Source organism: Bos grunniens, chromosome 1 (assembly GCF_055505025.1).
Source record: "Bos grunniens cultivar Pamir isolate PY7600 chromosome 1, Bosgru_T2T1.0, whole genome shotgun sequence".
Lineage (NCBI taxonomy): Eukaryota > Metazoa > Chordata > Mammalia > Artiodactyla > Bovidae > Bos > Bos grunniens.
This window is the reverse complement of record NC_141165.1, coordinates 155,330,953-155,348,468: the sequence shown is the minus strand read 5'-3', so window position 1 is coordinate 155,348,468 and position 17,516 is coordinate 155,330,953. Positions and strand designations below refer to the sequence as shown.

Sequence of the window (17,516 nt, the reverse complement as noted above, 5' to 3'; positions counted from 1 at the left end):
TCCAGAAAGTGGGCATAGAGGGAACACATGGCAACACAACATAGGCCATTTATGACAAACCTACAGCTAACATCACAGTCAGTGGTGAAAAGCTGAAAGCATTTCCTCTAAGATCAGGCACAGGACAAGGATGTCCACTCTCGGCACTTTTTAAACACAGTTATGGAAGTCCTAGCTACAGCAATCAGAGAAGAAAAAGAGATAAAAGGAATCCAGATTGGAAAAGAATAGGTTAAACTGTCACTGCTGCAGATGACACGACATTACACACAGAAAATCCTAAAGATGCTACCAGAAAACTACTAGAGCTCATAAATGAACTTGGTAAAGTTGCAGGTTACAAAATTAATACACAGAAATCTGTTGCATTTCTGTATGTTATTTCTGTACATTCAGAACTACTTTTTTAAAGTGTTTCTTAAGAACGGGGTTTAAAACGGCACAAACCATCCAAATTTAAATGACAGCTGACACTGTTTGGCTCCCCATCTATTTGTAAAGGGTAAAAATAAATTGCTGTGGGCCCCATTTAAATGGATAATGCAATGAACACAGCCTCATGGCATGACACCGCCCAGGCCTGGAGCCCCAGCCTCTTGCCCCAGCCTATGATGAATCAGCCAGTCTGAGCAATACCCAGCAAGCGGTCCTGGCTCCTGGCAATGTGTTCATATGGACAGCCTCTGTCCCCCAATTTGTCTAATTTTGAAAGCAACCTCAATCATGAGAGGGAGCACAGCCTCGTGATTAAACACATGGACTCTAGAGCCAGAATACCCAGGTTCAAACCCAGTTACTTCACTTCTCTGTTCCTCAGTCTCTTGATCTATAAGATGGGGATGCGCTAGAGCATCTGATTCTTAGGATTGTCTTGAAGGTTGATCTCGTGGACAAGAGGAAAATGCCTGGACCAGGGCCTGGGGTTTCTACTCAGTTCAGTTCAGTTGCTCAGTCATGTCCGACTCTTTGCGACCCCATGGACTGCAGCACACCAGGCTTCCCTGTCCATCACCAACTCCTGGAGCTTACTCAAACTCATGGAGTCACTGATGCCATCCAACCATCTCATCCTCTGTCATCCCCTTCTCCTCCTGCCTTCAATCTTTCCCAGCATCAGGGTCTTTTCAAATGAAAAGGCAGCGGTGCCTACTAAGCACCATCTAAAAATATTTATTAACAACCTGAGCAACCAATGATTTCCCTGTTCACCTTCTGTTACATCATTTCCAGAAATGATTAAGTAAGTCTGTCCTCTGTGAACCCAGCAAGTCCTCTTCCAGAAATGGATGAAAACAGTCATCGATTTGAGGACATTACTTTTAATAGTCACAAACTGTCAACTACACCACTCGTGGGTGGGGAAAAGTAAAAAAAAAAAAATCATGAGTGATACATCATATAACAAAACATAGAATAAAAATGTTCACACTGAAATAACTGTAGGAAAAAATATTCACAAGCTTAACTACATTAAGTTAAAAGGGGAAAAAAAAAGGAAGCAGGACCCAGAGGTGTGACTCTAGTCTTGTTTCAGTCTCACACAGATGCTGGCATATTTGCAAACAAGTCCATGTATTTAGAAAAAACATCTAGAGAGAAATACACTAAAACAAGAATAGTGATTTGTCTTGGACCCCAGGTTGCTTTAATTTTGTACTTTTTACTTTTCTGGGTTTTCCAGATTTTCTATAAAGAAGGTGCTTTGCTATTAAAATTAGAAAAACGTGAAGTTAAGAGAAAAAAGTGAAGTTAAGAAAAAAGGGGTTGGGAAGACTGGGGTGGGCAGGCCCTGGCGTGGCAAGAGGCCAGGTGGGGTGTGACCTAGAAAGGGCCCGGCTCTCTGCCTGCCTTTATTTTCAAGAAAAAACAGAAATTCGGTTCTTTTTTTAAAGTGAAATTTCCAGATTTGTAAATGTTAACACTAGTTAGGAAAACAACAACAGCAACAACAACAAAAAACCATTGTGGGCCAAACAGACTCTAGGCCAGAGGATCTGCCACCTCAGATTTAAACTTAAAATTTTCGCACAATGTGTTCTATGTAATTTTGGCTTTGCTGGCATGACTGTCAAAAAATGAAGGCACATTCATTTAAAGTTACAGTGATGTTTCCTGGAGAGAAACAGAATGGAAAATTTAAAGTTCCATGAGCCTCATAATTAAATTACTTCATGTAACTAAAAGGTCCTAAACTTGTGAAAGTATCTAAAAACAGACCAGCAAAAAAAATCAAAGGCCCTCTTCCACAATCAAGTCTGTAATTTGAAAAGAAAACATAAAAATTTGCCTCTGTTTGAGTTTTCATGAGCCCTCAGCTTTTCCAAACAGGGATGATGCGTGAATGCGTGTGCATGCTGTCGCTCGTCGTGTCCGACTCTGTGACACCATGGACTACAGCCCGCCAGGTTCCTCTGTCTGTGGGATTCTCCAGAAAAGAATACTGGAGTGGGTTACCATTTCCTCCTCTAGGGGAATCTTCCTGACCCAGGGATCAAAGCCAAATCTCTTATGTTTCCTGCACTGGAGGGCGGGTTCTTTACCACTAGAACCCTAAACAGGAACATTCACATTCAACTCTGTTTCCTTTACCAAAACCAGCCCCTAACCTGAAAAAAATATCTTACAAAATGCTTTCCCAATAGAAAACAGAGTGAAACAGGTTAGTCTGTGATGTGAAACCGTCAAAGGCTTTAACAAATCCTTCTAGTGTCCAGAGGCCCTCTGTCAACTCATAAATGTACTTCCCCAATCAAGGCTGACAAGTGCTAGTGGGTAGATCAGCTGTGACTTCCTCTTACTGCAACCTTCGGGCAGCGCTCTAGGAGACTGTGTTCACTGAAGGTTGAGCGGGGCCAGCTCTAAGCAGGTGGCCGGTGCAGTGGCACAGAGCTGTACTCCTAAGAGGGTTCCTGACTTCAAGCTCTGCTGTTGCCATCCTGAACTCCCCAAAGTTTTTGAACCAGGAGCCCCACGTTTTCATTTGGTACTGCACACAAAATGATGTATCTGGTCCTCACGGACAGGTCTGTTTATTACAGATGATCATGTTTGAAATTTACCATCACTTAAGAAGTAGATAGGGATTTCCCTGGCGGTCCAGTGGTTGGGACTTTGCCTTCCAGTGCAGGGGAGGTGGGTTTGATCCCCAGTCTGGGAGCTAAGATCCCCAATGCCTTGAGGCCAAAAACCCAAAACGTAAAACAGAAGCAATATTACAACAAATTTAATAAAGATTTTAGAATACTAAAACCACCTTAAAAATCTCTCTAAAAAATAGACATAGATAAATGCAATCCAGAGATAGGCCTCAAATCTCAGTTTAGAATTAATTTTTACAATGTGCTCAGTCATGTCTGACCCTTTGTGGTCCCATGGACAGTAGCCTGCCAGGCTCCTCTGGCCATGGAATTTTCCAGGCAAGAATATTGGAGCTGGGTGCCATTTCCTACCCCGGGGATCTTCCCAACCCAGGGTGTGTCTTGCATCTGTTCTGATAGGCAGACTGTTTACCACTAGTGACACCTGGGAAGGCCATCATTTTTTTAAGCAAATATTGTTACACTGAACAGTTAAAGATAAAAAAGAAGTCCTCTGGAAACCTCCTCCTCTAACAAATTAACCACTTGTAATTTTTCCACATGCCCTACCTGTTCTGACCACAGATTCATTCCAAATTGGATACAGCTGCACCTGCTGTCATATGACACATAATTACCCTTTTCAGTGGTCCCTAAGGGCTCATTCACAAGTTAACTTGACACAATTCGTCAACTTCTAGCCAATGGACATGAATAGACACTTGAATGTATATCTTCATGAGTGTAAGTTTGTTTGGTTTCTTTTTTTTTTGATACAGAAGGTTGTATTGTCTGCCTGGAATAAAAAAAGTAGTATGGACATTCCCACGATTCTAAATGAAGAGAACTGACTTTTCAAGAGGGCTGTGCTCACAACTGATTCTGATTCAGCGTGTGTCCACCAGCCACATTCTCACCAGCACTAGGCATTCCCACTGTTAAAACTTTTGTTTATTTAGTAATCTAAAAATGACTTAGCCAATAATTTTTGTTTGTTTGTTTCGGCTGCACCTCAGGGCATGTGGGATTTTGGTTCCCTGACCAGGGATCAAATCTCTGCCCCGAGTATTAGAAGCATGCAGTCCTAAACGCTGGACCACAAGGGAAGTCTCACAATAATTTTAACTTGGTCTTCACTTAATGCATCTACCAAGGTAAACGACGGCTTGGATTTTGCCTTTCTCCTTCCTCTGTGTGTCTACATTGTAAATCAAGTGATGGCCAACTGTAGGAAGGCTTGAACAGGAGGTGAGGGAGAGAATGAGGGGCCAGAATAAAATGCAAAATGGATCACCAGCTTAGAAACTGGGAATTAATTGTTCATTAATTGAACAGCTTTCTTATTAGGCCAAATTCGGGCCAGAAGGCTAAATAATCCAGATTTTGAAACCTGAAGACGATGAAGACCAAAAGATACCTCTGGCCCTTTCCAGACAGGAAGCTCTTTCATACAATCTCCGCCTTAAACTGATGAATCAACTTCCACACAACTAAGCTGTCCTGTGGTGAGACAGCTGAGCTCCCTGAGGGTCAATATCCTTTCAGCCTTCCGATGAGTGGAGGGGTTGGAGGGGAAGTTGTGAAATCTCCATCCTTGGAGATTTAAGAAGTACAAGAGAGGGACGTCCCTGGTGGTCCAGTGGTTAAGATTCTGGGCTTCCAATCCAGCGGGTGTAGGTTTGATCCCTGAGCAGGGAACTAAGTTCTCACATGCTGCACAGGGTGTGGCCAAAAAATAAAAAGTCCGAGAGGACTATCTGCTTGTGACGACTTTGCTTACAGTGCTGCCAAGGAGCAAGAACAGGCAGCTGGCCCCAGGTTCTGTAACAATTCCACTCCCAGCTCCCAGGAAGAAGGCCAACAGAAACATTGCTTACTATTTATACTGCACCTGGTAGACCACCGGCCTCGGGTCGCTGTCCAGGGACACCGGCTCCCAGCTCAGCGCCTGCTGGGCGTTGTACAGGTGAACCTTCAGGTTTCCAGGAGCAGGCAGCTGGGCCAGGGAGTCTTGAAAGGGACAGAGAATAAGAGAAGGAGGGAGATGAGGGAGAGACAGGGAGGGTCAAGAGGAGAAAAGTCGATTACAAAAATATGTAATTCATGCGGCTGGGGTTTTGATATTACCCATTCTCCCCACACATCCCCTACGCCTTTAGCCTTTGACTAAAGACAGCCCTTCACCCTAGAAATGGCATATGGGGGTTCCCTTGGCTCTCTTCCCTGGAGATTGCATGAAGGGTTCCCTCAACTTTCTTATCTTGGTTTAACTATTTGTTAATCCCATAATTGATGCTTTTGAACTGTGGCTTTGGAGAAGACTCTTGAGAGTCCCTTGGGCTACAAGGAGATCCAACCAGTCCATCCTAAAGGAAATCACCCCTGAATATTCACTGGAAGGACTGATGTTGAAGCTGAAGCTCCAATACTTTGGCCACCTGATGCAAAGAGCTGACTCATTTGAAAAGACCCTGATGCTGGGAAAGATTGAAGGCAGGAGGAGAAGGGGATGACAGAGGATGAGATGGTTGGATGGCATCACCGACTTGATGGACATGAGTTTGAGCAAACTCTGGGAGACAGTGAAGGACAGGGAAGTCTGGTATGCTGCAGTCCATGGGGTTGCAAAGAGTTGGACATAACTGAGCGAATGAACAACAAAAGATGGCACAGTTGACACAGTCTGTGGGGAAAGGGGCTTGGGGCTGCCTTTCCACCTGCAGGTTCCAGTTCCATATGAGCAGGTCCTGGCTGAGGCTTAATGAGGACACCTGTCTACCTTTAGGAGTAGTAGTGTTAGTCGCCCAGTCATGTCCAACTCTCTGTGACCCCTTGGCCTATAACCCACCAGACTCCTCTGTCCATGGGATTCTCTAGACAAGAATACTGGAGTGGGTGGCCATTCCCTTCTCCAGGGGATCTTCCCAACCCAGGGATCAAACCTGGGTCTCCAGCACTGCAGGCAGATTCTTTACCATCTGAGCTACAGGGAAGTACAGGCTGGTATGGTCCCACAGGGGAATTGGTAGGTGGCAGGGGGAGAGGAAGGAGAAAGGCTTCCCTGACCAGGAATTGAACCCAGGTCACAGCGGTGAGACTGCCTGTAGTAAGTGAGGGTAACATAAGAGCTTGGGCCTTGGTTTCTTCTTCAGGAATAAGGAATAAACCATAGTACACTGGAGAAGGTTCTGGAGAAGATTAACTTGATGGCTACTGGACAAGCATGAGACCCTGACTTTGATATAAGGAATATTTGGGAAATCTCCACAAATGTGTACACACACACCCCAAACCAGATGTGCAAATCCCAAAGACACCTGGGAGGGTGAGGACTTGTCTTCTGGGCTTCATGTGTTTCTCAAAGACTCCCCCAACGTCATAATCACTGAGGCTAAAATACAGATTCCCATGCCCCACCCCAGACCAGGAACTGCATTTTCAACAAGCTTCCCAGCTAATTCGCATGCACGTCGAGACGTTTGAGAACCACAAATGGCAGAAGAACACGTTCTGCAGGGAACCACTGCCAACGTCAGAATCTCCCCTCCTTGGGATGGCCCGTGACCTACAGGACGGGGCTAGAGGCCACCAGGGTGGAAGGCTTTTCTCTCGTGAGGAAACACATGGTGATGATAAGGCTTTCTCTGAGACCAAAAGATTAATGAGAAACACCCAGAGCTGGAAAGTCTGAAAAACAGGCTATTCCAGAGTTCCAAGCAGGAAATTCAAAACACACATTTTCAGTAAATGCATCTCAAAGAAGGATGCCAAGACCAGCTGAGAGCCTGGCCCACCGTGCTCCTGCTGAAAGAAGTTGTGGCCTGGAGTCTGTGGCCACCTGTTTACTTACAGAATGCCCATCACTTTCACAGCTAAGGCCTGGGGCTGACCTTCCTTCCAGACCTTAATTCAACCAGCTACCTTGACACTCCAGCCAACTCATGTCAGGCCTGACGGAAGCCGGCCCAAAGATGCAGCGTGGCGGGAGGCTGCTCTTCCAGACTGGCCCACCCTGCTCACTGGGGCTGCTATGGCCCAGTGGATCCCAATGTGAGCTCAGGAAATGAAGTCCTGCTTCCAGGAGATGCTGTGCAGGGTCTCAGGGGGTGAGGGCTTGGTTAGGGCTGGGCACGGGACCAGCCAGGAAGGCCAATGTAGTGTCTTAACCCGGATTCATGCTCTTATTGTTCCTACAGGTCAGACAACAGGTCTCACAGGCCAAGGTCAAGGTGTTGGCACGCTCCCTTCCTTCTGGAAGCCAGGGGAGAAATAGTTCCTGCCTATTTCCTTGCTGAGAAGCTGCTCACATTCTTTGGCTCCTGGCCTCTTGCTCCAGCAATGCTGGGCTGAGCCTGTCTTGTGCTGCCAGCTCTTTGGTTCCAACTTCCTCTTCCAGCTTCCAAGGATCCATGTGATTGCACTGGGCCCACTGAGCCCAATAATCCAGGAAAATCTCCCCAGCTCAGGAACCCTCATTTAATCACATCTGCCAAGTCCCTTTTGCCACGTAAGGCAACGTGGTCACAGGCTCCGGAGATCGGGCTGTGGATCTCTCTAGGGACCATTATTCTGCCTGCCTCCCCCTCCCTGGGGAGGATTTAGGAGGCATCCCCTCTCTCTCCACCTCCCTCCCCACCCCCATCTAGACAGTCCGCTAAGAAGGGGAGCACTAGGGACCACCGATGTCTTCCAGCCCGCCAGGCAGGCAGACCGGAGGACAGCCTTCTCAGTAAATATCAGGAGTCTCCATCAGAGCCTTCCGCTTTCTGCACCTTTCATGTAATAGAGGTGTGGCCAGGGGACCTGCAGCCTGGCTCTCATATTTGAGTTTGTTGGCATCCCCTGTTTCACTGCATTCAGAGAAGAAACCGAGTCTCGGGGCTGTGGGTTTCACGCTGAAGCACCAGAGGCTGCCCTCTCACTCACACCAGCAGCCTCAGTTCCGCCCCGCGCATGCATCATCTCGGGAGGGAGGCCCGTTCCTGCCCGGCCTCCCCTGGCCACCTCCTCGCCCCAGGGGATGGATGGTGGGGGCAGGAGGGAGGGCCCTTGCACTTCGCCCTGCCTTTCTCTGGAGCCTTCTTTCTCCCTGGGCCACGCTTCTCCCCCACTCCCTTCAGTACTCTGCTCAAGCGCCACCCTATCAAAGCACTTTCCTGCCTCCCAATCCCCCTTTCCTTTCTCCTGGGTTTCCCACCACCTGGGTTTCCCACCACCTGGGTCCTGTGTTTACACCCGGGGGGTGGTGAGGAGGACCAGAATTTGACTGCCTGGGTTCAAAGGCCCATGCTCTTCGCAGGACCTTCGGGTGCGAAACCTCCTGCTCTTGGCAGAACCTTGTTTCACCTCTCTGTGCCTCGGTCGTCTCATCTGCGAAACAGCAATGATCACTGTGCAGACTTCAAAGGGTTCTTAGGAGGAGTGAGCGGGTTAATTTCATGTGTGCTGCTGAGACCTGCAGGAGCACAGCGTGACCGGTTCCTCTTCCTCAGATGCTAGAGCGGGAGCTCCAGGGAGGCTGGCTGTTGCCAGACTTGGGGGCTGTCCCATCCCCTGGAGCTGGAGAAGCAGGCTCCTGGGGCCTGGGGAACAACGGAGCTGTAGCCCAGTAACCTGCTGTCTCTCCTTCAGGGATTAAGCAGCCAGTTTCTGCATTTGTCCAGGAGAAATCCAGGCTAAGCTCAAGCTCTCTTTCTTGCTTTATGTGTAAGTCCTGCCTTTTCTCTGGTCTCGGAGAGGCTGGGGCAGGAAGTGGGTACAATTCTGCTTGCCGTTGTTCGCTCACTAAGTATCTGACTCTTTGTGACCCCGTTGACTGTACCCCGCCAGGCTCCTCTGTCCTTCACTATCTCCTGGACTTTGCTCAAACTCATATCCATTGAGTTGGTGATGCCATCCAACCATCTCATCCTCTGTCGCCCCCTTCTCCTCCTGCCCTCAATCCTTTCCCAGGGTCTTTTCCGATGAGTTGGTTCTTCACATCAGGTGGCCAAAGTACTGGGGCTTCAGCTTCAGCATCAGTCCTTCCAATGAATAATCGGGGTTGATTTCCTTAAAGATTGACTAACTCTGGACTTATCTGGATGGCTCTAAAGGGTCCATATATTTAGGGCCATATGACCTGCAGTCAATGGTGTTAACAAAGGCTTTGGGAAGAGAAGAGAATTTGTGGGCAAAAGGCTTTAGCTGGAATCCTGATCCTGCCACCAAGAACCATGGAATCCTGCCACAACACACCTGAGCATCAATTTCCACATGAAAAGTGAAATGATACCATCTTTCCTAGAGATGGAGTGAGTGAGGGGCAAATGCAGGACCACAAATGAAAGGCAAACCAGACACCAAACCACACACTGCTGCCTAAGTGTGATTTTTAAGATGTGCCTGGTGGCTCAGACAGTAAAGAATCTGCCCGCAATGTGGGAGACCTGGGTTCTGTCCCTGGGTCGGGAAGATCCCCTGGAGAAGGAAATGGCAACCCACTCCAGTATGCTTGCCTGGAAAATCCCATGAACAGAGGAGCCAGTGGGCTACAAGTCTATGGGGTTGCAGAGAGTCAGACGTGACTTAGCGACTAAACAACAACAGTTTCAGGGTGTCCTGATGGATGGCTGCAGGTGGTGAGCTGCAAGCTGTTACCCAGACCAAGCCTCCAGTGACCACCAACAGAGGGCTCAGCCTGTGCTGACTGCTGGGTCAATGGTCTGACCCCGCGTGAGGCAGAACAGCGCCCTCCCCCCAAGACGTCTGTGTCTTATGAACATATTAGGTACATGGGGATCGGAGTTGCAGATGAAACTTAGGGCCCTACAGAAGATCTAAAGACAGCTTATCCTGGAGCACCTGGGTGGACCCAGGTCACCACTGTTTCTCCAGGAGCTGGAAAACGCAAGGAAATGATTCTCCCTCTAGAATCCTCAGAAACGAACACACCCCTAGGACACCTTGATTTAGCCTCAGCCCGGTCTGCATCTGACCACGACTTCCAGAACTGTAAGACACTGAATTCAGTTCTAGGTATCAAGGAAGTGACAACCCATTCCAGTATTCTTGCTTGGAAAATCCCATGGACAGAGGAGCCTGGCAGGCCACAGTCCTTGGGGCTGCAAAGAATCGGACACGACTGAGTGACTACCACACATCTTCACCGTAAGCTTCTTTACCGCAAGCATTTCCACTGCAGACACTTTCACTGAATAACTAACGGGCCGTAAGGCAATTTAGCTTATGTAAGTTGTAAAAGTAAATTTCACAAATCTCTTTTGATAAAAGTAAATTTTATCAAAAGGAAAATGATGAAAAATAAAAGAGAAACATAACATTGGCCATAATGAAACATGAAAAATAAACAACAAAATTTAAAAGACTATTGCAAAATGAAAAACATTTGAATACATTTAAAATGTGTGTAGATTCACAGCAATACTGTGCAAACAACTGATTTTATTCTGTGGGCTTTACGAAGTACTGGTCTTCAAAGTCTTTTCTTTTGTTTCTTATAATATATACATATTTTTTGTGTGTGTGTATTGATTTGTCTCATGGTTTTTCTTTTTCACTGACATTTCTTCTTTTGTTAAGCAAGGTGTCAGCTTCTAAACATTGGGACACGTATTTGTAACTGAGCTTTGGACCGTGTGTGCTGGCATATTGTCACATGTCTGTTGATAAATATTTAGTTCTATGGGAAGCATTGGTTCAACTCTGCACCTTTAATTAAGGCCATCGGCCTCTTTCTCTCCCAGGGTAGTGTGTTTCCTAATAAGAACACCAAGTCATCATCATCCATCAACTTGATAAAGCCATCAGCAACTTCACTACGAAATGCTTTCACATTTCAACCACTTGAAACCAAACTGTCAAACCAAGTTGTCAGCCAGTTATTTTATCTATTATGGCAAAACTGCCTGATGCCAATTAGTCATGCACTGAAAATGTCTGAGGTTGAAAATGCTTGTGGCAAAGGTATCTATGGCAAAGAAACTCACAGCAAAGACACCAGGCACAAATAAGTTTGTGCTATATTAAGGCACCAAGTTGGTGGTCATTGTTACAGCAACAACAGGAAACTAACACAGTCCAGGGAGGTGGACACCAGGCCTTTAATGGCACCCTAGCTCCTACAAGATAAAGCTCACAGTCCTAAGAAGGGTGCACAAAGCCCCACTCTGCTTCCTTCTCCATGGTCTTTGGGGCAATGGTTCACTGTTAATGGTAAGAAGAGAGAACCTAGGGAGATGCCAAATGTATCTTCCATACAATTACTGTACAATCACACCTCCTGTTCCACCTTTCTGCCCCAACTGGCTACCTCCGGTCCACCCTGGATCCAGGTGTTTGAGATTTTATACGTTTTTAAGAACAGGCTCTCCTGGGTCTTAATAGCCTAGTTTGATTAACACATATCACACACAGATAATAAAGTACTACTAACATCAGAATTAATCATTTAATCTTCACAATCGAAGACCCCTTCCCTCCTGAAACCCCCTCCCCCTGAAGGGTGACTGACTCGTGTTGCTGTCGTATGGCAGAAACCAGCACAACATTGTGAAGCAATTATCCTCCAATAAAAAACATGCAACAACAAAAAAGAAGACCCTTCAGGATCCTTCCATGGATGGGTCATTATGATGAACATCAGTGATCCCATCTCCAATTAATACCTTGCAGGTGAGGAGAAGTAAAAAACAAAAAACTCCCTGAATTCTCACCCATAACCAGGAAGTTGGTCTTGTCCGTAAATACTGGATATCAGCTTATCTACCTAGACCATTTGTCTCTTCCTAAAAAGAATGGTTTGATTTCCTAGGGAGCAAAATGGGGTTATTATCTACTTCAAAAGAATGGCTTAACAGCCTGTCCACGTTAAAAGAGTAGCCCAATAAATGGTGGCCACTATGGTCATTTATAGAGTTTGCCCCCAAACATTCCTATTACGTATTACTTTCCACTGTTGAGGTTACGGACAAACAGGAGTTCCTTAATATACATTAATTTGCTATGGTTTTTCCTATGGTTGGGGATTTACTATTTTTCTCAGTGGTCTCTAAGCTCTGAGAAGCTTTGGATGTTCAAGTCAGCAAGTTACGGTAAGAGAATTTTGTGGCCTTAAGTACTAAATACTTCTATCAACCTCTGGACCACAGCAGACAAATCACAAACAATTCACAGACTAGTCAGGAGCAGCCCATGTATAGAGGACCACCTTGGAAAATTACCAACACCCGAATCTCATCTGAGGGCTTCCCTGAGCTTTCCCTTTCCCTTCTCACCTGAGTAGTAAAGAATCTGCCTGCAATGCAGGAGACATGAGACCTGGGCTCAGTCCCTGGGTTGGGAAGATCCTCTGGAGGAGAGAATGGCTACCCACTGCAGTGTTCTTGCCTGGAGGGTTCCATGGACAGAAGAGCCTGGCAGTCCATGGGGTCACAAAGTGTCAGACACGACTGAGTGGCTAAGCACAAATCTCATCTGAAGGAAGCCCAGGGAAGGAGCAAATGTAGGTTGTTCAAGACTCGAAGCTTGAGGAGCAGAGTTAAGATACAAACCCATCTGTCCAGCTCCCAGGAGGAAACAGCCATTTAACTAGGAGCACACAAGGGGATGACAGAGGACGAGATGGTTGGACGGCATCACCAACTCAGTGGACACGAGTTTGAGTAAACTCCGGGAGGCCTGATGTGCAGTAGTCCATGGGGTCGCAAAGAGTCAGGGACGACTGAGCGACTGAACTGAACTGAACTCACTCCCTGAGTGCTCCCCAGATGGCTTAGCAGTAAGGAATCAGCTTGCAATGCAGGAGACAATGCAGTCCAAAGGGTGGGTAAGAGTCGGACATCAGGGAGCGTGGGAGTACACACACACACACACACACACACACTCTCTCTCTCTCTCACTCCCCTCTCACACACACATACACTCACACATACACACACTCTCTCTGATGCAATGCTTCCCTTATCCAGGACCTATGGAGTTTAATGGCGTTGCAAGGGATGCTGATAAAAAGAAACAAGCCCAAACAACAGCTTGAGAATCCAAGGGGGAGGAAACTTCTAAATTCTTGAGACTTTTAAAGTGTTACTCAAACTATGATATCAGTCACTTCATGAGAAATAAGCCAGCAAAACACAAACACAGAGTGATGCACAGAGAGAATGTTCTCAACCACCTTTTTCCTTTCTCTCTGTCTCTCTCTCTCTCTCTGTGTGTGTCTCTCTCTTGGTAGTTTGTCCCTGGCTCATAGGTATGGTCAGTTAGTGTCAGAGGTAAACAGGAGGCTGAGCTTAGGTGGGGCAGTCCAGATGGGAACAGCGCTAGGATTAAAATTCTGGCTCAGCTGACCCGCTGCCCACCGCAGGGCAACATTTCTGGGTTTTGCGCCGCCGCCCCACTCCCCCTCCTCCGCCGGCCAGTCTATCCGACCCCGGGGGAATGACCACCTGGACTTCACACCCGCTAATCAGACACACCCGGCCTCAGTTAAGATTGAGGTACAGTCACGATCCCCAGGACAGAGGTCCCCGCCGGTGGCAGGCCTCCCTGGCACGGAACTGCGAGGAAAGCAGGCCTGGACCTGGTTCTGGCTGCGCCCCACCCCAGGGAGGAGAGGCCAGGCAGCGCTACATTCAGGCGGTCGGGAAGAGGAATCTGTGGCCGGCGGAAGCAGCCTCTTCTCGAGCCCTGAATCTGGTTTTTCCTCTGCTCATTTGGAGACATTCAGAGTCGAGCCGCGCTAGCTTTGGGGGCTTCTCTCTTAAGAGAAGGAGCTACAGACTGTCCAGACTCGTGCAGGGGCAGCGCGGCCCGGGGCTCCTCCCGCCGCTCCAGCTCGCGGCCCGAGACTGCCTGGAATCCACCCCCCCCACCACCCCCCGCGACCATCCCACACCCGCTTCGGGCTCCCACGCCCCGCGGAGCCCACCCGATCGGGGCAGCCCTGAACCCCTTCCACTGATCCTGGCTCCCCGCGGACCTCACCCGCACGGGACACCCCTGTTTACTGCCCCCCCAATCAATGGGGGTTCCCGTGGATTCCCACCTACTGCGGGCTCCCCGCGGACTCCCACTCGCGAGACGCCGCCTCCGGCAGGCCTCGGGGTCACTCCGGCCCCGCTTACCTGCGGGGGGCGCCGCAGCGCCAAAGCCGCTGAGCATCAGAAGCAGCGGCGGCAGCAGTGTCGGCGGCGGCGGCCGCATGGCCCAGGGCTCCGGGCGCCGCACGCTCCGCGGCGCTGGGGGCGCAGCCCGGCCCCGGCGCGGGGTCGCCGAGCCGCTCACTTCGCCGCCTCGGCGGCCATGGCGACCGCAGGGCGCGCGCGGGGCCCGCCTCTTCCCGAGCCCCGCCGGCTGCAGCGGCGGCAGCGCGTCCCGGGGCGGACGAGCGCCCCGCGCGGCCGCCGCGCCCGGGCCCGGCCCTCCTGGAGCGTGCCCCGCCCCTGCACCCCGCCCGCCGCCGGGACTTTCCTGGCGCCCCCTACCCGCGCCGGCGCTCCCGGGAACCGCGGCCCCAGGGGTCCCCGGGCTCTCCGCGGCCCGAGCGCCCCGCGCGGCTCTGCGCGAGCCGGGGTCTCCCTGAGGGGCTGGCGTCACCCAGCAAGCGCAGAGCCGGCTGGCCCCGACCTTGGCTCAGAGGAGCCGGGGGAAGAGGGAACCCTGCCACCCGCCGCCTTCTGTGCTGGGGACGACGGGTTGCGGCTCGCGATCCTTCGGGAAAGACCCCTCGGCACCCAGAGCCCCGGATGGGCCTCGCGCGGAGCCCTCGACCCTCACCCCACCCCCATCTTCGCCCACTGCCCCCCGATTTCCTGGGATTGCACAATTCCAGCGTTCCTCCCTTAGGCTGAAGCTTTTGCTTGTTTATCAGACTTTCAAGTACATATTTAGCTTTTAACCCTTTTTTGACAGTAGGGTCGAAGGGTATAGGGGTTGGAAAGAGCCTTGGAAAGACTGATTGAAGGAGGGGAGCTTTGGGGGCTCTGGGCGCCCGGCAAGGCGAGGCAGAGGGACCCGCCCCACATTTCATAATGGTCTGTGGCTTTGGCCCGGGGGCAGGCCGTGAAGAAGTCTATGAGGAAGTGACCCCGGGAGCTGGGGGTGCGGGGGTGGGAGTCTGAGTTGGCTTTTATCCGTTGGATGCCAGCAAGGATTTGAGTCCATTCTGTTCTCTCAATATGAGCCATAAACCAAGTTCAGCAGGAAAGGAAGGAGGCATAAAGGGGAGGTTGGGGGGAGGCTGGGGTGGGGGTGCGGATGGGGGCGGGCGGGACCAAGGAAAGGGATCACGAGCCCCCTCGGATCGTGCTGGACATCCTGTGGGTGGCTTGGCAGCGCACTATTCCGTAAGTCAGTCAAGCTTTGCTTTTGGACAAAACGGAGAACTCTTTTGAAATTGGCCACTCTTGTAAACAGAGGTGCTGAGATATCTAGCAGTGTTTGAATGATGCTTAGAGTGAGTTTTTCCAAGACAAAGACATGGTTTAAATGTTAAGTGAAAACAGCAGAATCCTTGCAAAAATGACGCGTTGAGAATGGCTGGGGGAAATACGCCAAAACACTGGCCTGAAATAGGGTGTGGGATTACAGAATGATAACAGGGTTTCTTTACTTTCTTCTTCTTCTTTTTTTTTTTTCCTTAGGCTTTTTTCTTTTTCCCCCAATGGGCATATTTTCCTTTTATAATCAGGAAAAAAAAATCAAGTTAAAGAAAAGGACACATGTGTTTGTGCCTCAGCCCAGGCCAGGGAAGGCTGGTGGTCTTCCTTGATGTGGAATGCTCAGGGGCAGCGACAGTGAAGCCTGTGGTCTTTGAGGGTTCTTGGAAACCCCCTGACAATCTCCTTCCAGGGCTTTTCTCTGCTAAAATGTAGAGGGTTTATGTTTTCCTTACAGTTCCTGGCAAAGTACTAAAAGGAGCCCTACCCAGTTCGCTGCTTGGGTGGACCTTCTGCTGACACCCCAGGCATGTACTATCCCCAAAGCAAGTAACTATCCCCCCCACCCCCGACATCAAGGCAGCTCGCCAAAGACAATTTCTCTCAGGGACTGGTATTTCTGCTTCCTCTTTCTCCTGGCTGAGAGACTGCGAAGTCTTGGAGAGATGACTGGGATTTCCACAGAATCCTCAATCTGAAGAGAATAGGAAGCCAGTCTCACTGGAATTGGCTGTGAAGGATGTCCAGCAACCACTGTCCTTTGGTTCCATCTCTGCCCAGCCAGAGCATCATGTCAGAGCTGAGTTTATTGGGTGTAACCTTTGTAAGTGGGTGACCCTCTGGCTCCCCTTTGGAGGCAGGTTTACTGAGAAACCACTGAAAGCAAACACCTCAGAGGCTCTCCTTTCCACAACCTCGTCCACGGCCGTAGAAGGGACTCCCCGCACTTGGTCATATGCTTTTGTGAAATCTGCCAAGTAAGAGCTTTTAACCACAGTCGTTCAGACATCTGTCTCTTTCCTCATCAACTTCTCCTTTAACACACTTCTAGACCATGCAGGATGGTGTTGGGGTGCCTGTGGTGTTTTCCAGAACTGTCTTGACATGATACAGCAGTAGCATTGTGAAGTTAAAAGACACTTTTCTAAACTGTCAATACGAAGAAACATTTTGATTAAATCATTCTAGAGGAAAAGACTGAATTAACATTTTGTTCTTTCTATACAGCATATTTATGTATTTATTTTTAAATATTATTATTAATTTTTTGGCTGCGCTGCATGCCTCCTTGCAGGACCTTGGTTCCCTGACCAGGGATTGAACCCTTGCCCCCTGCAATGGAGTCCTAAGCACTGCACCGCCAGAAAATTCCCTAGAGCGTATTTTAAAGGATTGTTGCATGTAGAGGCCACAATTACACAATCAAATGTGTAGATAAAAGAGTATTTTGGGGCCATGCCTTGGGAAATGCAGGATCTTAGTTCTCCCACCAGGTATCGAACCCTGAAGTGGAAGCACAGTCTTAACCACTGAACTGCCAGGGAAGCCCAAAAGAGCGTTAAAGAGGTATGTCAGGCGGTTAACTAACACAGGTATTCTATTTTCCGGAATTTTTGCAACGTTAGTGGTATTCAGCAGCTTTAAAAATGTGTAACTTGTGATTTATTTTGTAATGCGAAGTGAACACTTTTGTGCCTGACTTTATACTCTTAGTTGGGTATTCTTTACGGGTATTATATGAACAAACAAATTTCAGCCTTACAAAACCTGAATTGCCTCATTCCTTTCCGTTAATCTGCTACCTTCTGACCTGCTGATCTTCCTGAAATGTTTTCCTTATATGAATAATCTAGAGATGCTGCCCTCCCCGCCCTCAGGAGGGTGGGAGAGGGGTGGAGAAAGAAGCCCACATTGGTTGATGGCTTGGGTGCTTCTGCATGTGTTTTACCACTTCGGGCTGCCATGATTGCCGTGTCACAGATGAGGACACCGAGAAGAATTA

At 48.9% G+C, this 17,516-nt stretch overlaps 1 protein-coding gene across 4 annotated transcripts in view; it reads right to left on the bottom strand.

The window, feature by feature from the left end:
• IFNGR2 (interferon gamma receptor 2) overlaps positions 1-14,436 on the bottom strand; it is a 31,402-nt gene extending 16,966 nt beyond the window's left edge. For all 4 annotated transcript variants that reach the window (XM_086413572.1, XM_086413579.1, XM_086413595.1 and 1 more), the window contains exons 1-2: positions 14,201-14,436; positions 4,955-5,087 (exon numbers count right to left, since the gene is read on the bottom strand). In XM_086413572.1, coding sequence (XP_086269698.1) covers positions 4,955-5,087; positions 14,201-14,279 — 212 coding nt within the window. In that variant the 5' untranslated portion in view covers positions 14,280-14,436. The remainder of the gene's footprint in view (positions 1-4,954; positions 5,088-14,200) is intronic.
• Positions 14,437-17,516: the final 3,080 nt, after the last annotated feature.